This window comes from Passer montanus, unplaced genomic scaffold, assembly GCF_014805655.1.
Source record: "Passer montanus isolate IOZ18808 unplaced genomic scaffold, ASM1480565v1 scaffold18, whole genome shotgun sequence".
In the NCBI taxonomy this organism is placed as follows: domain Eukaryota; kingdom Metazoa; phylum Chordata; class Aves; order Passeriformes; family Passeridae; genus Passer; species Passer montanus.
This window is the reverse complement of record NW_024365381.1, coordinates 5,475,406-5,500,577: the sequence shown is the minus strand read 5'-3', so window position 1 is coordinate 5,500,577 and position 25,172 is coordinate 5,475,406. Positions and strand designations below refer to the sequence as shown.

The following is a 25,172-nucleotide window of genomic DNA, read 5'->3' as shown; positions in this document are numbered from 1 at the left end:
CACTTAGTCGATCAGCTTTGTTGTTGAAACCAGCAGTGTAGGGTCCAGTTTGCTGGCAGGTCACTAGAACACAGGAAGCATATGCTTAGTAGCACGGCCATACTTTTGTGTCTAGTTCTTATAGTAATCTTTGTGACACTACATAAATTAATAACATATATTTAGTTCAGAAAGTGTTACAGATCAGAAAGGAAAAATGTATTAGCAGTGCTCCCGTCACTGGATACCTAATTTGTTAACTTTATATCTGCTAAATGTTCATGACATTTATCACCCTAGGGTATCCTCATGCTACTTGAAGTTCTGAATATGTGTTGTGAAGTCAATTTCTAATCTAGAAATTCTTTTTTTTTGTAGCTTCACAATATGTTAGTGCATGATAAGAAGTCCCTGTTTCTTTTCTTTGACTACATCTATTTTTATCTTATAAATCCACTTTTTAAAATCTAGAGTAAAGTTTAAGGGTGCTTATTTTTTAAAACAAACATACCTTTCAAAGATTCAGTGAGCTATTTTAACATGCATTCAAGCTTATAAACCATGTGGGGTCAGAGGGCCTTTTCCTTGCCCACACAAAACGTGTGTTTAAATTGGTTTTACAAGTGTTTAAAGATTCTGTTGCAATTAGGACAACGTGTATTCAGCATACAGCCAATTTGACATCTCCTTGTTTTGTCTGTAGTAAAGTCCTGAAATGTTACCTAGAATTACCTAGCAAACAATTCCAAGAGTGCACTAGAAAGCCATCATTTATTCAAACACATCTTGCTAAAAAAATCTGAGGATCATTTAAAAGCTGAGAATTCTGTAAGAGTTCAAGATGTTATTTTTATGAAGGAATTTTTGTCCTTAACCTCTGAGTACAAGATCTTACACTTTGCCTCTTATATTTGAGTGCTGGAAGTATGTTTACTGTAGCACATGGATTACCTGTGCTTATCCTACAATTCAGACACTTCAGTTTAAAAGAAATCAAAAAGTATCATCTTCAAATGCATGTCACAGTACAGTGTCCCTGTGTTTGGTTTCTTTAAAGAGATGTAAGTAAAGGGCTTTAGGAAAGCAACAAAAACATTTCTGAGACCATGTAGCATAATTCCATATGAAATCTCATCCATGATAAGCTGTTTGCGTTGGAGCTACTTGTTTATACATATATGTCAGTTTTAACCCATGGAGGACTTAAAGGAAGTGGAAAATTACAACTTCAAAGATCAGCAATGTTCTGAATAGAATTTATGTGAACCTAATGCAATGTTTTTAAATGCTGAGCAGTACATGATATGACACGAAATATCCACTGGTCAGCTGTCCTGGCTGTGTCCCCGCAGCCTCCTCACTGGTGGGGCAGTGTGAGAAGGCATCCCCAGCTCCTGGGTTAGAAGTTAGTTTGCCATGGTTTGTAAACACCAGTTCCAGAAGTATACCCAGAACTTAAAGCAAAGACTAGGAAGCTTAGGTATGTGAGTGAAATGTAAGTGAGGAATATTACAGCTGGAGCATGCAGCACTAATGAAAATCGAGACAAGGAGGTGGGACCCAAGGGATCTGAAGATTCTTCAAGCCCTTGAGAGGCAAGCAGCTTGGTGTTTACTAGTCTGTTGCAGTTTGAACCTTTGGGTGGGACAGACTTCCTGCTTCCTTGGATGTGATGACTGACTACCTCAGGATCTTAGAGGGAAGCTTGTTGTAAAACACTGCAGAGTAAGGGTTAAGCACACATCTGGGCTCAGTGGTCAGACAGGGACACTGACCTCAGAAGTTTCTGGTTCTGTTCTGGGAGTCTGTTTTTTCCTATTCATCAGTGCCTGTGCTAGCACAGCTGTATTGCCAAGCATTACACTTGAATTATTCAGGAGTTGCCTCTAGCTCAAAAAATTCACATGGCTCCAGCATCGTGACTTAAAGCTTTGGAAGAAATCTTGAATACTCAAATTATATTTTGTAGGCTTTGGAGAAAAAGACTATTTTATTAAAAAGTTTGCATCGAAATTTGCTAAAATCAATATTTTAAATATGCTGTAGAAGGATGTGTGGTGTGCTTCTGTGTGTGCAAACTTTTTTGTCTTCTTCTATGTACCTCATCTGAATTTCCAAGGCTAATGGAATGCTTTCCACCCACATTGCATTTGGTTTCTCTCAAAGTACATTTTAATTTCAGAAAATCATCCCATTTCCCTTTGACAAGAGCTTTTATCTCCCTGTTTTCATTTCAAAGAATTACCCACCTAGAGCTCTTTCTGCAAGATGTAGTTTTCCAAAAGCTGTTTCTGGGGGAGCGTAATGATTTTCCCTGGAGATTTCTCTCCCCTAATGTTCCCTACCCTCATGCAAAACAGTCTCATTATTCTTTTTGGATGCATATTATCCCTACTTTTGTCTTGGATATATCTGCATTGTTTATGAGTATTTGGAGGAATGGGAGTGGGTTCCCCTGTCCTCTGTTCTGTAGGGAGTTTGAAGGGAATAGATTAACATTTTTGTGAACTTGGTTTGTTTAGAGAGCTGTTGATGCAGGATTGATCACAAAGTAGTGCAGTTTTTTCTCTCAGCAAAATACTGATTTCTTCTAAGTTTAGTTTTGGAGCATTTCTTCCTAAGATCAATTACTTGTGTAAATAAATGTATGTAAAACTCAATAGTTGCAGGCACGTATGGACAAAAAGACACAAACAAATGAATCCAAAACTTGAGTGCAATTCCCTGAGGTTTTTGGTGCTGTCTGCTAAACATCATGTAACTCTTGTGGCATGAGGGGGAATACCATAATCCTGTACAGAATTAAATGTAAGCTGGAGCTCAGTATTCCACCAGCTTTCAGCTGCAGCTAAAACTAAAAAAAGCATTCTATTACCTAATTGCTGTGTCATTTTTGCTAGGACGTTCTTATTAAGTTATATTATTTCTGAAAGATATTAAGTACTTAATGATTTGAAATAAAGAAAAATTCACCAAGGATGAGTACAAAGTTCTACTTAGAGTAATCAGCTGTAAAAACAGTATGGTAAAGTCCTTCCTGTATGGCATTTCTGCAGAGAAGGCTCTCATTGTGAAGAAGGACTTGAAAACTGTAAATGGTATTAATTACAATAATGATGTTGTGTCACTGCAGAAACCCTGTGCGCATTGAGGGATGTGTGTACTTTCATATTTTCTGTATATACATTATACATTTACTTACGTTAAAATGTAGGTGTATATAAAGGTATTATGTAAAGCATATTAAGAATAATATTCTAACTCTGGTGCTAAGATCTCCTCTGTAGTACTATATTCAGGTTTTCTTCATAATGGTGTGAGCTACAAAGGATTCATCCAAAGCAACATCAAAGTTGACCAGACAGCTAGAAAACCTTGCCTCTGAGGAATAAAAAAAATTACAAATTTGATGTCTCTTAGCTCAGAAAATAGAGGGGTGCAACCCTTAAACAGAGAAAATATATTGATAAGGAAAAGAAATTTTTTTTCTGTCAGCTGGAGTCTGGGCTTAAGCAGCCCAAGTTGCCTGAAACATTTGATTAGACAGAAAAAAGAACTCCTAAATAGGTAGAGAAATTCAAGCATTGGAATAAGTCACCTGCAAAAGCTGTGAAGTCCTCATCACTGTAGAATTAAAAGAAGAAATTAAACTGGTTTTGAAACATGATATTGAGAAAACTGTTTTTGTCTTAGAGCAGCAGAATACAATATATTGGCTCCTAGTCCTGATATCTGCTATCAACTGAGCATTCAGTTGTCGCTAAAAAAATTAGTTTAAGTTGAATCTGCATGCTGACCCTCAGTAATGATGTCATACCTGATAAGGAGAATGGTAGCTTCTTATGAGTCGGATTCTGGCCAAATGTATTCAATTTAATGAAGACAGTTAAATGACTAGCTCTGTTACAGGGCATCAAATTCCAACACAGAAGTAGTAAGCATGGAATTAGAAGGCTACTATGGGTTGCACAAGTTTTAAGCTGAAGGGGAACAGGCTGTTTCCTGTTTGTAAAGGGAATTTCCAGGGAGTATCTGTAAAATACTCATGAAATATTTTATTTAGTTGTAGTTCCTTCTAGCCATTTTAAGGTTATCTTGCAGTACTGCACCTCGCATGTGGGGCAGATGCATTGACTTACAGCTTTTTCATTTCAGTCACTAAACCCTACCCATGTACTTCCACATGTATCTGCATATTTCTTACATGTCTCTGTGTTTTATCAAGGTCTTTGAAACCTTGAGACCTTAAGAACATAAGTTCCCTCACTTTTCAGATCACATGTTGTCTTAATCTTTGCAGACATTTATAGCACCAGCCTCGCACCATGTTCTTTAAACTACTAGAAAAAAATGCAGAAGTCTTGAAGAATTCTGTGTAGCACATCAGAATAGCAGCCCACGACTTTCAGCTTTGCACTTAACTTCTGGCAGTTGCTTGATACTTTCTTGCGCTGTGTTGTTTTCTGCATTTTGATAACCACTGAAAGACTTAAGGGAGTTTACAAGAAGTTATTCGTGTTCTTCGTAGCTTAGTCACTGATCATGTGATGTCAGTGCTCCGTGATTCACTTCTGATTCATTTCAAATTGTACTCTAGGTGATACAGTTGGAACCTGCTTATGAAATAATGACGGTGCTTATGAAATAAGGGCCTCTTAGACCTAGAAAAGCTAGCATCTCTTTCCTGTAAAATTCAGTTTGGTTAAGACATCCTTGGCATTCTTACTACGGCCTTATCATTGCATTCATGCATCAGAGGGAAGGTCTCAGTGCAGCGATTTTCTCTGCTGAACGTATTCTTTCTGTTAAGTATATTTACCACAGGCTCGTGGCCATCAGGACCTGGTGGAAAGCAGGTAGTTTGCTCTTAAAGCCTTGCTTACTGACTTTTGAGCAACTTGTTTCTCTATAGCATTCAAGGACCTAGAGATACTTAAGCTATTTCTAAATCTAAATCTAGAAAGATTAGGAGGAGTCACTCATTGGATCATGCAATAGAGTGGCTCATGGGTCTAAATGAGAAGGTTCTTACCCTTGTGTGTTCTGAGTCTCACATAAGAAATTTGTAATTTTGTAATTGTAGTTTTAGTGGCTTTGTTCTACTACATGGATCATAAAATACTTATCATTAACTGTCATTGTGCTTTCACTCGTGGAGTTAAATGCTGGAAAAGTACATTCAACTTCTGCTTTCTTTTTTGTTTCAGAGTATATTTATTAAAAATCTTAATACAATAAGGGAATTTGCAGGAGAAAAACATGCAGCAAATAACCAGTTGTTTATTTGTATTTTGCTGCAGTGAGACAAAGCTAAGGCTTTTGCAGTAATTTGCAGCTTTCTTTAATGTAAACTGACTAACTGAAACACACCCATCCCACTTTAGTTAGTATTCACTCGGTGGTTTTGCTCAGTAGGCTGTGTGGTTAGGAGCAGGTATACAAACGGAAATAAAAAGGAGTTTTAAAACAAACTGCTAAGGGTTCAGGAGAGTGCTGCAGAGGCACTCAGAGGCACACTTGCAGCACAGTCAGGCCAGCCCTCTTACTGGCTCCACCATTTGTACAAGATGCTTTCCCATTGTAAATTGTGTGCTGGTACAGTTCTTCCATGCAGGCTTGCTGTTCAGTGCTCAGCTGTACAGGGAACATTTAGATTTCTTTCTGCAGAGTGTTTTTTTTTATTTTGTTTTTTAAGCCACCACAAATACAATGGGTTTTTTTTTGTGAAGGCAAGCCTTTTAGTTGGAGGAGAGAACAGATAGCTCCAAACCTAGTATTGATTTAATGTGTGCAAAATAATTGCATGCCATTGTAATGAAGCGTATCTCTGTTGCAAGATAATTAGGTCTGGATGTGGTGAAGCATAAATACACTTTAATTATGCAGAAAAACACCATAAATGTGTTGACTTAATTACTAACAGTAGGCAGAACATACTGTTTTTCTCTGTACCTTTGTGACATGAAAAGGCTAAATGGAAGAGAGACCTTCTAGAAAACAAAAATTCAAATGGGAACCTGTGGCCAAGTGATACCTGTGTTATGATGTAGCAGAGGATTTTGCACACAATGAAATGCACATAATGAAAGTGCTAAGGGAGAGAGAGTGTTATTTTTGGTCTTTATTGTCTGGAAATTATCTATATTGAGCACTTACAAGAAGCTGTATGTTCTTAAGAGTATGTGTGCACATATCCATTTGGCTTCCAAGTAAAGCATATACTGAACTGTTTTCCTGATTAAACAGAAGCTAGTGGATGGAACTGCTGGCAGAACACCAAGTTTTGGCAAAGGAAGAAAATGGATACAGGCCTCTGTTTGCAAGGCCTAAAATAATTTTACTCTTCGTGAAGACACTCAAAGGGTACAAAATGCCTACTACTAAAGGCTTGATTAAGTATTTATTCTTGATGTTCCAGCCTTCCTCTGCAAATTTCCCACTTCTCTAGCTGAATAACTTGCTGGTTTGCCCTCAGTGCTCATGCTGTAATACCTAGGCAGTTTGTATCTCAGAAGGATTCTTTCAGTAAGGAATGAAATTTTGTGTGGACACAAACAAGGAACACATAAACTTTGGTTCATGCTGCAAAACAGAACTCGCAGCATAAGTCAAAAGGCAGATCAAGAACTTCCTGTTCCTTGGCGTCTATGCTGCTCTCATTCATGGGGCTGTAGGACAAGCAGACCTTCCCCTTGCCCACACCACTGAAGGTGGATACATTTGGTATCTTCTTGTAGAAGTGCATGGAAATTCTCACCCTAATGTGACTAATGTGGATTATCTTGTTTTGCAAATGGGCTATGTTTAAAGTGGTGTGCAAGTTGAAGTGCCTTCTCCCTCCCTTCCCTAGCCGTAGATGTCATTTCATATGCTGGAAATCTGCTGTTTCACATCCCTCTTCCATTTTGTCATATTATGATTTGCTTCTCTGTCTTGTTCCTGCTACTGCTTTTTAAAGAGAGAACTACATTTATTCCCATAGAGGTTGATCTATTTAAAAATTATTTGAGAAGATAAATTTTCTTTTGTATTTGAAAGGGCGTCAAATTCCAATTCAAGCAGGTTATGCTCTCTTATGACTGGCTGAGGGAGAACATTGTCAGTTAATATTTACAAACACTTCCGCTACTGTTTGTTGCAGAAATGGAAACTTTTTATAGTGCTCTGCCACATTTCATGCCCTTGATCTTTTTGACAGATGGAAAAAGAAAACGCACAAGATCCAGAAGACAGATGTAGGCTAAAGGCCCTGTGCTGAAATCCCTGTAGTGCATAGTTCAAGTTGATGTGCAGTACTTTTAGGTTCAGCACAGGGAGTATGCACAGGTTCACCTCTGGGTTTCTAGCATATGTTGTATCTCATTCTGTGTGCATCCATGCACATTTGTGATCCTATTCTGTGTGTGCACTTTGGTGTTATGTGTGTCATCTGTACAAAAAGGCTCACAAACAATTGAGAATATTGCTGTTCTGTTTGGTAAGTAGTTATGCCAGTGACTGGCTGAGATGGATCAGTAACTGAACGACTTTGCTCTGCAGTTCAATGATTTGTTTCCAAGTTTATATTCATATGCCTAAAACTAAGCATTTAAGTGCATTTCTGAACTTAGATAATCATGTAGAATTATCTGGGTATTCTGATTACTTTTGAGACACATCTGCTTTTTTGTTTGCCTTTTTTTTTCTTATTTTTTAAGGGTCTTCCAAACACAATAGTGAAATATAATAGTTGTTATGTGGCTCTCACCAGAAAAATTATGCACTTTCTAAATTAGTAGGTTACTGCTATCTTTGAAGTAGCATACATGAACAAACCTGATTAGAATCAGGATTCTGAAAAAGCTCGTTGAAAATTGTTTATGAAGGTATAGCACGATTTCAATATGAATAATCCTTTTTGTTTTTTAGATTTAGAAGGAAATGCATGTCAAAACAACCAGCTGCTAAAAATAATTCTGGCAATGCATCAGTTTTTCATCTCCTCTGCAGACATGCTTCAGAAACTCGTTGATCTATATCCTTTGTAATTTTCACCTGCTTTTAAGGTAACTTCATAGCCTGACAAGTTTGAGAGGGGTAAGTAGAGGATATTTAATCTATGGGTGCATTAGTATTCACCAATTAATCTGTATACTTGTTCTTTACAGTTTTTAGTTGTATGGTGTGCTTTTGTTTGGTTTGGGGTTGGCGTTTTTTGTTTGTCGGGTTTTGCTTGTTGTACACAGAGGAAAAGAGGAAACTCCAAGTCAGGTTTTAAATAGGATAAATCACCCTCTGTTGGCTGGGAAGGGAATATCTAGCAGGTGTTAAATGAATGGAGGCATCTCAGTTAGGTACTGTGAACCTTGGCCTAAGTTTCAGATCTGTTTCTTTCTCTGTCCACTACCAAGTCAAAGAGCAAAGAACAAAACTGTATCATCGGGGTGTGAAAATTTTCAATGAAAATTATTTCTCTCACACACACTGAAAATTGCTGAAATAAGTAATTTTCATTTCCTTTTCCTTTCTATTTGTTCCCATTTTGAATTGGCTGCCTGGACTCATATATGTTTCTGGCTCATTGGATTTTTCACGATGTAGCTACTAGATCATATTTGCAATGCTAGTCGTTCTTTGGAATTTTTAATTGTGGAATATGTTACCTGTCTTCTTAGCTTTACAAAACCTTTATTCCTAATTGGATGTACAGGATGGAGACCTGTCATGCTAAGAATCTCCATCCAATTTTGGTACAGTTCAATTTAATAATCCTTTCTTTCTTCAAACTCTGTATCTTCTGGGCATTTACAAGCAGCATCCTTGACAACAGAGCTTTACTGGAGCATTGACTGTCTGTCTGCAGCAGGACTGTCCTGCTGCTTCTCTAATGGCAGATGCTGGATCAAGTGTGCTAAGCTACAGCTGTGGTGTAGTGTTGCATTTCACTTAGGCTCCTGGGCTCTTGGAAAATGCAACAAAGAAGAAGTCAGTGCCTTCATCTTCTTTCTGAGATGGAACGTTTTCTACAACCAGAAAAGCAATTCAAACTTTTATTAGACTTGCATATTTTGCAAGCTTGGTTTTCAACTCGGTGTGTAGCTCCCTGTAAAGACATTGAAAGTTAAAGACAGTTTGAATGGATCAGGTAGTCTGGGCTCTTATATTTTGCAAAATCTTGCAAGTGTTCCAGTTGCACCGTTTCCATCCCCTAAATTACAGGAGTGATTTCAGGTGGTTACAAGTTCTTTGTAAATAATCTAATTCTAATCATTCAGAGAGGGGCCCTTAAAAATATTTGGGAATGTACTCAGACTTCACCAGTCCTGTAGTCAGCGTAGTGTAAGCGTGCTGAAAGGGTGGATGGCATGTCCCCTCAGCTGTGGTAGATGTAGGCTGCAGTTAATTGCAGTCGGATTGTCAGTGCATCCACGAGATATTTTCATTAAATTATGTTTTTCAGGCCTGAAAACACATGTGTCACCTCCATCAGAAGAATCAAGACATGCATAATACATTTTTCAAAATGGATTTTCCATTACTTCAGCAGACATTGGCTACAATATCAAAACATGTTTTAAAGAGCTAATAGACTGAAAATATGGTTGTTTCTTTCAGTTGCCAGAGCAAATTAAATGAAAACTGTTGTGTAACTAGAAAGGTGAGGTTACTATGGCAAGCCATGTTAAATTTTGCTCTGCCATTGTCTACAACTGGTTATGTTTAAAAGAAGAAAAGTTTTTAGTTTTTTTTTTTAATTTACAGTGAATTAGCTGAAAAGGATTGCTTCATAAATGCATTGATTGATAAATTTGGTATGAATATTTCAAATTTTAATGGCATGTGTCATTGCACAAGTTTTACAAGAAATTGTGAGGCATGTTGCAAAGAAACATGTAGAAAACAGAATCCCTTTACTGGTTAACACTACTCGGTACTCTGGCAACAGCACCAATATTACTCATAGTAGCCATAGTTGCAATAAACTGTGGTAACAACCTTGGGATATACTTTGTATATACTTATGTAAAAGCCTAATCTGATATAATATTTGCCATCCAGCAAGATGGTTCTTATTGCTTACAGGTTTGGAAGTATCAAGCATGTTACATTTTACATCGTATGTGAATGGATGTGGTTTTCCTTAACAGTTTTCTACCTATCTTAATGCTTTAGAAAATAACTCTTCCATGCTGTGTGTGAAGATCTGCTATTTTGTGAGGTAAGTGTATTTGTGGTTGCTAGCTGTTAGTTAGTTTGCAGTCATCCGTGTGACAAATATAAATATGTTTTTGCATGTCTGAAATTACATTAAAAAGAGAAACAGATATTCTGCTTCAGCTTTTCAAGGTTCACTTTAGCAGCTCCACACAACAAGGTCCAACTGGCTTTTGGCTTAAAGCAGTGCAAGAGTTGTCAGGTCACAGTTTTGAATGGAGTCTATATGAATCTGTATCTTAAATATCTGTGAAAACTGACAGTGCTCAGGAAATGATGGAATTGTGTCTAATATTATTATATTGGTCTATTAAAAATTAAGTGGGATATTGCAGATATTTTATACTAAGCAAAGCTCTATTGCATTTTGGTAGGTAATTCTCCTTAGCAATTCTACTTGCAATGGTCCTGGAACACTTAATTTTTTTAACCTATTAAGTATAATAAAGTTTGATATCTCAATATAGAGGAAAGAGAGGAGAGGGAAAATATTCAGCTCTAATAGATTGAGGATACCTCTTTTTACACAGTAACAGTAAAGTAGAATTTGTCTTAAATTGTGATGATTTTATTGCCTCAGAGCAGATTATTATTGGTTATGTCAGCTTACTTCAGTACTGTGTGAGATCTGGTAACATTTTTGCTTGCAGGCAAATTCATACATACGTGCATCCGTAAGAATGTGCATTTCCATTTTTCCAACAAGCACAGGTTTTTACATGTATAGTGCTGGGTAGTGTGTCTGTCTGGGATGGAGTTAACTTTCTTCATAGCAGCCTCTGTAGTGCTGTGTGTTGAATCTGTGAGTAAAACTCAGCATTATTTTACCTCTTGCTGAACAGTGATGACACAGCATCAATGCCTTCTGTTTCACATCTGCCCCTGCCAGTGTGGGCTGGGGGTGAGTTTGAGGCTGGGAGGGGACACAGCTGGAGCAGCTGACCTGAACTGACCAAAGGAACATTTCAACCCATACAGGATCATACTAAATTTCAGCTGAACTAGATCAAAACCTTCAAAACCGTTTTTTAAATTTTTTCCTTTGTGTGTACATGTTTTAATTTTAATAGGTATTGGATTACAGAATTCTGGATTATGTTCAAAATGGACTCTAAGCTATCCAGAGCTATGGAGGAATTTCAAGAAGTGGTTCGAGCTAATGGTGAGGAGTTACATTGTCGTCTAATTGACACATCTCAAATGTGAGTGTCGAAGTCTCAATATATACAGAAAAAAAAACTTTTTCTCTGAATTTCCTTTATTTGAATATAATGTCTCTCATAAGTCATCTGTTATAGCTGTCCTTACAAGAATTTATACTTCATTACAGATGAACTATACATTATGTAGTGGAAAATAATGTCTTTCATGAATGACTTAGGTTGAATTTAGCTGCAGTATAGACTTTGGGCTGGTTCTCTATGACAGCTAGGTTTTACCCTGTCCAGGGAACTTAGAAAACTTGTAGGTGCCTAATGGTTTTGTGAGATCACTGAAAAAGGAGAATAAAATTTGATTGGGTAACAGATGAGGTAAAAAAGTGTGTTTATATTTTGGCAACAAAGGTAAGTGAGGATATAGTTTATTACATTGTCAGACTCTTGATATTGTTTAGATGATTTTGGTTATAAAATATTTGTTGTGACCAAAATAAATCCTAGAGCTGTACATCACAGAAGACATGTTTCCCTGTTACATGGGAGTGAGATAGTTCTGTGGAGCAGTACAACTGACAAAACAAATGTCAGTTTGTACTTTGGAAATGCACAGGCTAAAGCAGAGCAGAATTTAGCATACATTTTGGATCTGGTTATGAAAGAGGATATTTAGCATTTCAAATTGAAATCAATTTTATTACTCAATGGGTCAATAGCAAAGTGGGACAGTTCATGCTCAGAGGTTGCTCAAGGAAATCTAAGGATTATTAAATGGAGGAGTGCTGAATGTATTCAACAAAGAAGAAGTTACAGATAGCGATTCTGAAAATGTAGAACTGATTGCAGAAATTACATAGACTCTCAGGCTGTTTAGTAAGACAGTTGTATTGTACTTAAAGTGCTACCTCAATACAATAAAGACTAACAATAATATTTTGTCATATAATTTCTACTGCATGAAAGGAGTTTGCTGTTTTGAAATTCAAATAATGCACTTTTTGCTGCACTAAGGCATGAAAACAATGTTACCTCTGACTTAGGGAAAGAGGAAAATTTTTCTCTGCAGTAAATAACTTGGAGTAATTGTGTTTTAAAAGAAATTCTAGGGATTGGTCTAGGAAGCTGACACAGCGTGTAAAGGCCAACACCAGTAAGAAACGGAAAGTCTCGCTTCTTTTTGATCACCTCGAGCCAGAGGAGCTGTCAGACCACCTTACCTATCTTGAGTTTAAGTCTTTCAGAAGAATATCAGTAAGTTTTTTATATTTATTTATATTAAGAAAATATGGGAAAGAATAGGAAATATGGCAGAGAGGCAGTAGTACAAGATTAACTCTGCCGTAAGAGATGTTGGACATGTAGAGTTTGTTTTCCAGACTTTTATTTTACTAGTATTGAAGGTGGCCAGTGTAACTTAGATTCTGAGTAAATACCCTTCTGCTGCAACCATATGTGAGTGGGAGAAGGAACTCAACTGTGTGAGAGCTGGGGCAAGATCAGTTGAAAGGAAGAGGAGAAAACCTTCCAGAGAAGCTCGGTTTGTTAGAACAAGGGATGTCATTGGGCACAAGAACAGGCAGCATCCTTTGACTCAAATCAGTAATCAGGCTGAAATGGGGTGAGGAAACTTGGAATATTCTCCTAGAATGCTAATCTTCTGTGGCTGTAGTGAACAGTGCAGCACTCCTGTGCGGTGATTAATTGACTGCACTGAAGATGGCCACTGGACTCTGCTTGCCTTTTTTGATTGTGCATAACAAAATAAAGACCAGAGATAAGAAAGCACTCTAGAAAATGCCATTTTTAATGTAAGGGGGTTAAACATATTTTATTATACAAGGTTTCATATACACTAACAATTTTTAAGGACTTATCCAAGATATTTTTTCTTTCATTTGATTTATTTTCTCAGTAATGCTTGTAGCTGATAAGATGCAAACTTCCCTATGCACCTTGGCTTCACTTGCATCATTGTATGCTACAACATTGCCTCTTTTCAAACCTGATACAGTTTACACTTGGAAAAGTGAATGTTAGGGACCAAAATCTGGGAGGGTTGCAAAGTCTGTGTGATAATAAGACTGAAGTGGTTTTTCAGTGGTTGTTTTTTTTGCTGTTGCTTGTTATTTAGTTGTTTTTGGTGGGTTTTTTGGTACCACTACAATATGAAGCTGAACCTATGCAAGGAAAGGGGCTCTCACTAGATGTGGAAGATTTCACAGTCATGTTTTTCATGTACTTTGTTTTGAGCTGACAGTACATGACTGTGTTTTGTGTTAAACTCAAAAAGCTGTAGAACTGAAGTCATGCACAGATTGCTGCCTGTAGGCAGTAATAATATGCAAAGCTTATATAACTTAACATTTTCAAAACCTCTGTGCTAATGTAAGGTAATTAATGAGTATAATAAGTATGGTTTTAGTCAGAGTGTCAGATGTGTCATGGAGTTCCAGCAGTTACATACATGTATACATTTTATATGAAGGGAACCTGCATATGTTTTTGTATAAATTGAGCTTACTAAGATTTTGTATCAGAGAATAATGCATAATTAATAATTAGCTATATTAATTAAATATTTGCAGAATATGTTGATGATGTGCAAGCTGCAGAATCCTTTGGTTATTCTAATATGGAATCATATACCAGGAGAAAGATTGAAAATGACCAGCTGTGTTATAAGTCCCTGGAATTTAAAGGCTTGGGCATTTAAAAGTCAGAAGGGAATATTTGATCACATACACAGCATACAGCAAAATCTTCCATGAGATACCATCCATCTTGCAGCAAATGAAAATGCAAGGAGTGGTGTTCACAGAGTAAGGACTGAAGGCATGCTGGTGCTTGGAAAGTATTTTAATCTTTAGTCATGAAGTACAGGGAGGCCACAGTCTTTTTTGTAAGAATCTGGATTCTGGATTCCTGTTGAGGCTCTTAAGTTAGTCATCACAATATCAGACTCTTGCAATATTTAAATACATAAACTACTTTAGTGTATCTGCCACTAACAAGCTTGTTACAGTTCACCTCAGGAAATTTGTGTACCACAATTAACTCAAAACTTTCAAGTAGCATTTTAGAGATTCATTTTTTCAGCATTTAAAAAAAACTTTTCTGAAGGAGATGACTGCTGAGAAAAAAAAAAACAAAACAAAAACTGATTCATAGTTGTACTGAAACTTCTGTGAAGTTCATAATTATGTAGTCAGATCTTAAAAATTATCTATCTGTATAGAGTAGTTGCTTAAATTTCAAGATCCAGCAAAACTTGGCTAGGTTCAAAATTCAAAGAGTAATTGTAATGTAAGTACTGTGTAATCTCAGAGACAGCTCTAATTATTACTAATATTTCTTCAATTTTTAATTTAATAAGGACAAATCGAAAGGTGTCTGCTGTCATCTACTTTTAAAGTGCTAATAATTCTTATTAAACAGATGGAAAAATATTATAAAGTTGCAAGAAGGTGAGAGGGGGAGAGTAAGAAACAAACAACAGTCTGACCTTTGCTTAAAGATCAGTGCTATTCCACATACTCCTGTGGAAAGGAATGTATGTCCCACCCTGTGAGTGGTTTTGGTAAGATGTTAGTGGTCATAGTAAAGAATGGCTGTAAAAATCCCTTGTCACATTTTCTGATGATTCAAATTATTGTGTATTTTTGTTAATGGATAAATCAACAGAATGGATAAAAATTGAGTCAACAAAAGCAAATTATTTCTTCTTTTTAGTCTTAATGTAAGAATTGCTTAAAAAATACATGTGTTACAGGTATCTACTGAACAATTTTAGATTGCCTTGATTAAATAAGAGAACCTCACAAGCTGTATTAAAAGTATTAAGGAATCTGCAGCCCTTACTCTTAATGGTCATATCTCAGTTTCATATTAATCCCATTGAACTTGCTTTTTGTATTAGTGTAGCTTAATTCAGAAGTGTGCCCCAGCTACAGAATACATAAACTGGACACTGAACTCCTTTAAACTGTTATTGAGTTATTAGGTTACAATTTAAGTTGTGTTTAACCTTCTCAATAGAAGTCAATGAATCTATGAAGCCACTGAGGCTGGGAGGAAAGCCCCAGTTCTACTCATCCTGGGGTTTATAAGAGCCAAGACTTCTGAGATACGGCAAAAAGAAGCTTTCAGTTAATTCAATTAGTGGAAGCCCCTGTTTTGAACTCAACAAAGCTTTTACAAAGGAAATATTTCAGTTTTATGGATAATTCAGGTATAAAAGATATAGTTTATATTTCATTTGCAAAACAGACCTCTGTCCACACACAGATCATGAGGCATATGAAACTACATGAGTTTTCATTTACGCTTCTTTTATTTGTTTAAGTTCTCAGACTATCAGAACTACATTGTGAATAGTTGTGTGAAAGAGAACCCAACAATGGAAAGATCAATTTCTCTTTGCAATGGTATCTCTCAGTGGGTGCAGCTAATGGTTCTCAGCAGACCAACACCACAGCTTCGGGCTGAAGTGTTCATCAAGTTTATCCATGTTGCACAGGTCAGTTAAAATCCAACATGTTTGGTGTTTATTTTGCTTTTCTCTGATGCAGCCCTTTTTTCTGCTCTTCCCATCCTACTACTGTAGGGTGAGCTGGGAGTGCTGGCACTGGTCTCCTGGTTCATACACACCACATGTGCATTTCTGTGTGTGTGCTGTCTTACCAAGTGTTCAGATATTACTGTCATGGCGCCAGCACTTTCTCATGTTCATTCTGAAGAAATTATTTTCACTGTAAAGCTAGACTTGCTTTTGAATCAGCATGTGAGATTCCCAGCTGTGGCTGTGAAGCTTTCCAAAGCATGAGCGACTCTGATGGCTTTGGCTGTAATTAGCAGCATTCACTAGAAACACCTTTCTGGATAAAAGGAGAGCTATGGTTCTGTTTGTATTCTTTGCATACTAATTCAACTGCAGTCATAACCAAGATAATAGGCAATGTTTCCTACTTGTGGTAGACTGTGAGAAGAAGGGGAAGTACTGAGAAAGTACTTTTAAGACTTACTGTATCTGAAAATCTAATATTTGATTTAATAACAGTAGAGTAAGTTCATGTTACACTCAATAAAATCACAGCTCATCATCAAAATACATGAAGTCAAATGGCACAAACTTGTAAGGCTTCAGAGGAAGACAAAAGAGGAAATTAAAATTTGGGTGTGCACACTGAACAACCTGAACCTTTAATTTATCTGTATTTTTTTTTGAATGTGAACACAGAAGCTCCACCAGCTGCAGAATTTCAACACATTAATGGCAGTGATAGGAGGTCTCTGTCACAGTTCCATTTCCAGGCTCAAGGAAACAAGCTCATGTGTTCCTCATGATGTAATTAAGGTTAGTATTGCTTCTCTAAGTTTTACAAATAAGAGAACCTTTAACTTTTTTGTCACTGCACACATTAAAAGTAATCTTACTTCATTGGATAAGATGGAAAAAGAGAACAAAAATTTCTTTGGTTTTGAAGAGTTTTTATTGATTATTTCATCTCTACATCACCAGTTACTCCTACACTTCTTACAACCCCACCTTTCTTCAAGACTTGTATAGATTCTCTAAGGTTTCAGTCTCAGATGTCATGAGCTGCATTTTCATCTACATGCAGTAGTACAGAATAATATTCAGACGTGAAAACAGAGAATTGGATCCTAGAACACTTGAAAACCAAACTGTTGTCTTCTGTAGTAACATTGATCATCCTTAATCTGTAAAATGCTAGCACAGAGCTCTGCACTTCGAGTGAAAAGACTTATTTTGTTCATCTGATTTTTCCATTTGGCTGGTTTTATTTCATTTAGACTTGAACAAATTTAACCCTAATGCAGACATAGTATGGTGGATTGTTAGGAATCTATTTAAATTTCCTGTTAAATTCTTGTGAAATATCAATGAAAGCTATTAAAAACGGAAGGAAGGTATATTTTTAGCAATGCTGCTTAAGCAGTCATGTGGCTTCTTAAGAGACTTCTTAAGAGAATAAGATACTTTCTTCTTTTTGGGCCTCAAAGAGTCCATGAAGGTATCTAATGAGCCTGTTTTGATCACAGTATGATCAGCCTAAATGAACAGTGCATACCTGGAGTAAGGACCTGAAATGTGACCTCCCACTGGAAATGCTTACAGATATCAGAATCTATAAAATCAGTTAGAGGGCTTATTTTAGAAACATGTTTTTCAAATTTTGTCATTTTAAGGTCTGCATGTGTGCACATCATTTGAATAACTTTTTGTTTAATGAAATTGTATACAGGTGCTAATAGAAAGCAGGTAAAAGTCTGGTAATTAGTGACTTGAAACACAATTCGAGGTTTAACTACATCAAACAGTTTGTAAAGGTTACAAATGGAGAACTTTGACAGGAATTTCCCAGAGAAAGCCTTAGTCCATTGCTTCTATCATGTTAATGAGTCAACTTTGTACCTGTATAATTTTCAACAAGGGAAATATTTATACTGCTAGACTGAATATTAATTTGGCCTTTATAAAAAAAAAAAACAACCCAAGATACTGTTTCTAATTAATTTCCATGGAAAAAAATTCTTTAAAAGACATGCCACCTTGAACCATAGTATGACTTCTGATCACACCATGATGGGATCATGGCACAGCACAGGATTTCACTGCCAGGATCTCTCCAGCAGTTCCAGCTGTTGTCCTGAAAGTCAGGGAATGCATTCCACATCTGAGTGTGAAAATGGCTGTTCTTATGAATGTCAAAGCTTGTGCTGTGCTTACACATTGACTGCATTCTGATCCCCCTGATTCAAGAGAATCATATTTCTTTTCATTTGACTAAATGGGGAGCATAAGGAGACCAGCATTATAGATTAGGCTATACATTAACCATCTATAATTACATATTAGTACCTAATTTATGGGTATAGGAAATCTAGAATACCTAGATTTCATTCAAAGTTTTAAAATTTTTTTCAAGACTTGTGAGTAAATTCCTTAACGATAATATGGGAAGTTCTTGTGCTGTGTGACAAAAACAGAAACAGTAACTAGTGCTGATTTTTTTTGTTTTCTTTTTATTTTTAGGTGTTTAATGAAATGACAGAATTGCTTTCGTCTTACAGAAATTATGATAGTTACCGACGTGCCTATAATGAGTGCAGTAACTTTAAGATCCCAATCCTTGGGGTCCACCTGAAAGACTTGATATCCCTTTATGAGGGCATGCCAGACTACTTGGAGGACAAAAAGATTAATGTGTACAAACTATATTCTCTGTATAACCACATAGATGAGCTGATACAACTCCAGGAAATGCCACTTCCCCTGGAGGCTAATATGGACCTTGTTCACTTGCTTACAGTAAGTATGTTAGATAAGATAAATACATCCAATTAAAAATGCCATATACCTATCAAATAACTAAACAGAGAATTCCACTAATTAATTAATTCTGAATACATAAGATTGTAATTTTTCCCCCAAAGGGGAAATGTACAGAAATAGAAGAAAAAAAATTGGTCATGACTTATGTGGCAGCAAGGGTAGAGGTGCCTTTCAGCAGTATGCTTCAAATTATTTCCATAAGGGAAGGAAATGTTTATTTCTGCTTCACTGTATTACTCTCTGTACTGTCAGTAAGGCAGATTCCTTGTGCTGAAAACAAAACCACACAAAAGTTCAGTCCCTCAAGATACTGCATTTCTAGCCTAGTCTCTTCTGGTACTTAAGGAACTGACATAAACATTAGTCAAATATAGTTGCTGTATTTCACTCCCAGTCATATCTAATCAGTGCCATGCTACTAAAAAATTAATACTACGTGGGTAATTGTTAAAGCTGTGGTTTTGGCTTCTACTAGTTAGTTAAAACACTACCTTCAATTAAAAGAAGTAAATCTTCCTTTCTTGTTTCTCAGTTTTGTTTGGCCTTAACAAGTATTTCATCTGGGAAAAACCAGGTAGTCTGCTTCCACTTTCTGGTTACAAGCCCTGTTTCAGGAAAAAGCTAATAGATAAAAATACTTATGTGCCTGACGTTATTTGTTCTGTCTGGCAACACCTTGTGTGAGGTAAAGCACACATGCCCAGAGTCTGAAATACAGCTATGTGAAATGGTGAACTTACTTCTTCCTGCTATTTGTTTTAAATGTTTTGTTTGAAATTATTCCAAGTATTTTTTTCTTCTAATAAAAACAGCTATTACAAATATTTAGAACTTTGGTCATAATTTCATGCAGGTGTATATGACAGGATATAAATGAGAAGAAATACTTCATTTCAGTGCAGGAGCTTCTGAACTCCCAATACTCCCTGTTACAGATTTCCAGATAATGGCAATAACAGTCTGTAATGTAGAGTTGGACACATTTCAAATCATTGTGAATGCTTGTGCAGCTCAAGTTCATTTCTTTTCTAGGTGTAATCAAAATTAATAAATAATGCACCAAAAAATATGAGTGCACTCCAGCAGCAAGTTTATAAAGTAGTAGTGACTGTTCTGGGATTAAACTAATGTGTTTGTTTTCAGCTGTCCCTTGATCTTTACTACACAGAAGATGAAATTTATGAACTTTCATATGCACGAGAGCCACGAAGTCACCGAGCTGCTGTAAGGGCCTTTACAGATTCTTAACAAAAGGAAGGCTTTTATGAGTGATTGTAATTTAAAACCAGGATTTTTAAAAGGAAAATTTTATCTCTTCCATTCAATTTAGTATTTTATTATATGCTAAATTGAAAACATTTTAGCTTTGTTGAGTGAGTGAAATCTATTAAAGTACAAATTGTTTGGTTGATGATGAAGTTTAAGATGGAATATATGGCAGAGTTTACACCGTATCAGGTTTTATAATATGAACACAAAGACAAATGAAGTTTCTGTATAGAGACATGACATCAGTCTTAATCTTGGCAGTTGATACTATTTTATTCAAATAGAGAATTCTTATATTATTCAAATTATGAAACATGTGAGTGTTATGTGGTAGTTTTGTTCTTGTTTTATTAATATGGAAAAGATGGTGATTTTACAGGGCTGTCAGTGAACTGTGACAATTTAAGGAATGACTGCTCTTTTGAACAATTCAAGGAAGAGCTTAAGCGCCATGTAGTTATCAAAAGAACAATGCTGGGTCCAACAGGTCATTTCTGCAGTCCTGTGTCACATAGTCCACTGTCACAAATGGAAGAAGTGTAATACTGAAAATCTTTCCATTTGGCACTAATGTGATATTTCTGATTTTTTTTCAGCCTATGACACCTTCCAAACCACCAGTAGTTGCAGACTGGGCCTCAGGAGTGGCCCCAAAACCTGATCCCAAAACCATCAGCAAACACGTTCAGAGAATGGTAGATGTAAGTAAGGTTGGCCAGTATATTTCATATTATTGTAAATCTTTATAGCCTTAATCTCAAGGTATGAGAAAATATGGGGATGGGTTTTAGTCCAGCCTGTGTTGACTTACCTATGTTTTGCTGCAAACCAAGAAATCATAATGCTTTTTTAATCTCAAGCAAAAAACTGCAGTCAAACTGTTGCACTGTTTAATAGACACTGTGAGAAGATGGGAGAGGAAATCCATAAATAATGAGGAGGCTTTCTAAAGTGGTAATTGAGACCATCCTCATTATAAACTATTATGCTGTTACCTTGCACAGTCTGTCTTTAAGAATTATGACCACGATCAGGACGGATACATTTCCCAGGAAGAATTTGAAAAGATTGCTGCCAGTTTCCCATTCTCGTTTTGTGTAATGGCTAAGGACTGGTGAGTACCATCTTATCAACTTTGTAGCATCTATTTTGGGAGACATTTAAGGGGTTTTGTGTTTAAATTGTATTTTATCATTGGGGTGTTAAAAGCATCCTCTTCAGGCACAGACAGAAGTGAAAACATAACTGACAAAAGCATCTTCTAAACGTTTTGTGAATGACATCTTCGTTGGGCTTACAGCAGTGGTATCCAAGCTCATTTAGAAGGAAAAACAGACAATAGAAAAATAAACATTTTTCAAATTATGTTCAGTATATACTGCTAAAGAATTTTCCTATGATAAAACTGTTTCTTAAAAACAGAGAATTGGCAAATATATATTTTGATAAAATCAGGAACATTTTTCTTAACATATTAGAGCATAGAAAAATACAGTAGTGATTATTCAGAGGTTTATACAGAGAATATCTGCATCACATATGCAGATATTCCATTTATCCTGTCAGTCTGCAGTTTAAGTGTGTAGATAAGCTTCTATATACTTTGGAAACAGTTGGCAAGATTGCTGAGATCACTTTAGCTTTTTGTGCATTAAACTATTGCTATTATAAAATGTGAAGAAAAAATGTTTAATTCTCCTTATGCATCTTATGCATTTAACAAAATCTATGTCTCACAAACAACTTTTCTTGTTTATTTCCAGGGAAGGTCTGATTAGCAGGGATGAAATAACAGCTTACTTTATGAGGGCTAGCTCAATCTATTCCAAATTAGGACTTGGTTTTGCTCACAACTTCCAAGAGACCACTTACTTAAGGCCCACTTTCTGCGACAACTGTGCTGGATTTGTAAGCTTACTTTTTAGTAAATTATGTTAACTTTCTTTGGAATTATGCTTTTCTTATCTCATAATTGCCTTGTGTCATATACAGAAATGGATCTATATAAAACATCAGTGAACACCAGACTTCTGCCTCTGTAGATGTTTAAGGTACCCTTTACTCCCCTCTTGGCAGTGCCAATATGTTTAAACATGGTTCATACCTTGTGGGGTTTGGTTATGTCACCAAAACCAGTCTCAGGCAAGACTTCTAAATGCAGAGCCTTCCACTCCTTGGGGCTGCTAGAATTCATGTTACAGAATTGATACAGACATCACTTGCCTCTGCCTATGGTACAGAAGGTTTAATAAAACTGTTATAAAATCCTACCAATCTGCCATTCAGCGATTGGTGAGATCAGACAAGGGTGCTGAGACAGCAGAATTCTCCATCTACTCCAGCTCCACAGCTTTTCAAGGAACTGCAAGATCTGCTGATGTATTCACTAGACTAGTTCAAGATATTTTGTTTGTCATTGAGACACATAAAATATTCTATTTACCTTATGCTAAAGGGGTAAATAGATCTATTTTGACATTATGATTAGAAGTGTAGGAAAGCAAGATATGCTGCAAGTGCTCAGATCTTAGAAAAGAGTGGAGCTTTTAGTGTATTTTTTATCTGGGGGTATCAAACATGCAGAAAAATTTATTAATACATAGGCTTTTTGTTTGTTTGAATTTCAGCTATGGGGAGTCATTAAACAAGGATACAGATGCAAAGGTAAAGTACTTTATACTTTGTTAATTTTAACCCATAATTTATAGGGAATGACAAAAACCTGTGATCATCCTGAGATCCAGGGCTATATCTATGGACCCATTTAATCTGACCTCCCAGGGAGGACAGGACTGATTCAAGAATAGTATGACAGAAGAAATGCAGAGATGAAGGAACTTGTAACTGACAGCTCTAATGCTTTGCAAGACATAACTGAATTCAGAGGATTTGTGAACAGGTCCTTGGACACAAACATCACGACTCTGTGAATGTTGTGCAGCACATTCCTAACATTTATTTTGCAGTTTTCTTCCTCATACAGGTATCAGCTTGCTCTGCAGCTGCTACAGTCAGAGCACTTTTGTGACTGAATGGTGCCATTTTGCACTTTCATAATGAAAAGGAGTTTTAGGCATGTATAGCAAAGGGATGTTGTGTTACAGGTAATGCACATAGAGAATACCAAAGGAGGCTGCTTGCTTCCCAAGAGGGCAGTGTGTCAGAGCTACCTTAGGTGCTACACCAGAGCCACTGAATCATGTAAACGTTGTCTTGTTTACAGACTGTGGGATGAACTGTCACAAGCAATGCAAAGACCTGGTTGTGATAGAGTGCAAGAGAAGACCCAAAACTTCAGTTGCAGACAGCAGCCCAACATCTGCGCTTGCTTCAAGCCTCTGCCCAGTAGGAGTTAAAGAACAATTCCATGGTGAGAAAAGACCATAATATGTAGATAATCTTCTCTTTCTTTGCTCCTTTTTCCTTTAAACCTGTTGTACACCATCCTTTTAGGTTTTGTGCGTTAACTGCAGGGTTTTATCTCCATGGAAAGTAGAAACAGGTGTATATTAGCTTGTATCAAGTAACACCATTCCTGCTCTAGACTAAGGCTGGAGTCCCTTTCCACATCTCTTGTCACACTACACAATGTATGGTGCACACATTCCACCAAATAATGAGTAAATCTTCTGCCAGACTCTCATGAGATCTAGATGCCATGTGACAGGAAGAGCTAACAGGCTTCCTTAACTCTCTCACTTTGTGACAAGCAAGTCTTGATTTTTAGCAAGTTATAACATTGACTACAGCACTGTTACAATTCTGACTCAAGTTTTAATATGGAGTTTTAAAGCCAATTTTCCTATGTATCTGTGTGCTAAGAAAACCAACAGCTAATTGTCTTTATTTTTTCCACTTCAGTAGCTGGATCTCTAACTCCTGTCCATCTGTCCATCTTCTGCAGAATTGGACATGAAAAATCTGCACCTCTCTGTTCTTCTCTCCTTATATCAAACAAACTCTATAACATTTTCTTTCTGTGTATTACTGTGCAGGCTTCCAAAGAAGGAATGTTGTCCTTGAAAAACACTAGGCTACTTCTGTTTCTATTTTGATTTTGACATTCCAACTCTTTGCATATTCACTCTTTTTGAATTTCTTTCCTGCTCTTTGCCTGTATTTAATGTCCTTCAAATCTGCTTCCACTCTGATTATCAATCTTTTGTGTTATATTTAAGACTCATACTGCTGGATTCCACCTTAGGCTTCCTGTTAGCACATCTGTAGAGCTCAGTGCAGCCCAATTCTCTTGATACTATGTGCACCTCTGTGATTGTGTCTGAAATGACTGCAGCACTACGTAATAACCACCTCTTACCCATATCAAAGTTTTTCTCAAGCTGACCTTGATGCCACACCTGTTTCTTCTTACTGATCCATATCTGTGTTACTGAGACAGGGCTAATAGTTGTTTCATGGGACAAAACATTGAGAAACTTCTAATGACACCTATTTTGGAGAGCAGTGAATGTAAAATCAGTAAGGAATAAATGCTTTATTTATTAAAATCATGTTTAATTACCATGCCTCCTGTTTCTCCTTTTCTGGGAGAAGATCTTGCCTTAATTGACCATATATATTTTAAAGGACAAGAAGAAGGATCATTCACCTTTCCTAATGGAGAAGTAGTGGAGCACAGTGAAGACAGCAAGGATCGAACCATTATGCTCATGGGTTCCTCAGCTCAAAAAATCTCAGTGAGACTGAAACCAGCTGTGATTCATAAAAGTACACAGACTGATCCTGTACTGCTGGCTGGTGATGTATCTCGTAAGCGGAGAGAGAAGAAAGAACACAGGATGCCAGAAAATCCTTATCTCCAGGCAGCTCCAGCATCCACATTTCCAAGCCCAATTCTAGGCCGCAGAAAGGCATTTGTTAAATGGGAAAACAAGGACTCCAGCCAGAAAATGAAGGAGGAGCATCACAGCTGCAAACCCTCATACCAGGAACTTGAGCAGGTACATACATGATGGAACAAATTCTGTTTTACACAACAGTATGGTCAAGTGGTTGATGTGTGGGGAGTGGCTGGGTGGAAAGGTGTCACTTTACTCCAGTGTAATTAATTCCCAATTTAATTGCAATTAAACAATCCATGAATAGCATAATAAAGTCTTAGCCACTTTAACTTCCAGCAATGCTTCATTTAAATGCTAAATTTTAGTTCTAGTATAGGGCTTCAAAGCTGTTGTTATGCTCACACTGATCCCTGT

The 25,172-nt window shown here is 36.7% G+C and overlaps 1 protein-coding gene across 3 annotated transcripts in view; it reads left to right on the top strand.

The window, feature by feature from the left end:
• RASGRP1 (RAS guanyl releasing protein 1) overlaps positions 1 to 25,172 on the top strand; it is a 39,090-nt gene that overhangs the window by 9,710 nt on the left and 4,208 nt on the right. For all 3 annotated transcript variants that reach the window (XM_039705360.1, XM_039705361.1, XM_039705362.1), the window contains exons 3-16: positions 7,888 to 7,993; positions 10,115 to 10,177; positions 11,244 to 11,375; positions 12,428 to 12,581; positions 15,673 to 15,846; positions 16,567 to 16,683; positions 18,388 to 18,663; positions 19,831 to 19,911; positions 20,553 to 20,657; positions 20,961 to 21,070; positions 21,720 to 21,864; positions 22,584 to 22,620; positions 23,180 to 23,326; positions 24,544 to 24,917. In XM_039705360.1, the coding sequence (XP_039561294.1) occupies positions 7,888 to 7,993; positions 10,115 to 10,177; positions 11,244 to 11,375; positions 12,428 to 12,581; positions 15,673 to 15,846; positions 16,567 to 16,683; positions 18,388 to 18,663; positions 19,831 to 19,911; positions 20,553 to 20,657; positions 20,961 to 21,070; positions 21,720 to 21,864; positions 22,584 to 22,620; positions 23,180 to 23,326; positions 24,544 to 24,917 (2,021 nt within the window). The remainder of the gene's footprint in view (positions 1 to 7,887; positions 7,994 to 10,114; positions 10,178 to 11,243; positions 11,376 to 12,427; positions 12,582 to 15,672; positions 15,847 to 16,566; positions 16,684 to 18,387; positions 18,664 to 19,830; positions 19,912 to 20,552; positions 20,658 to 20,960; positions 21,071 to 21,719; positions 21,865 to 22,583; positions 22,621 to 23,179; positions 23,327 to 24,543; positions 24,918 to 25,172) is intronic.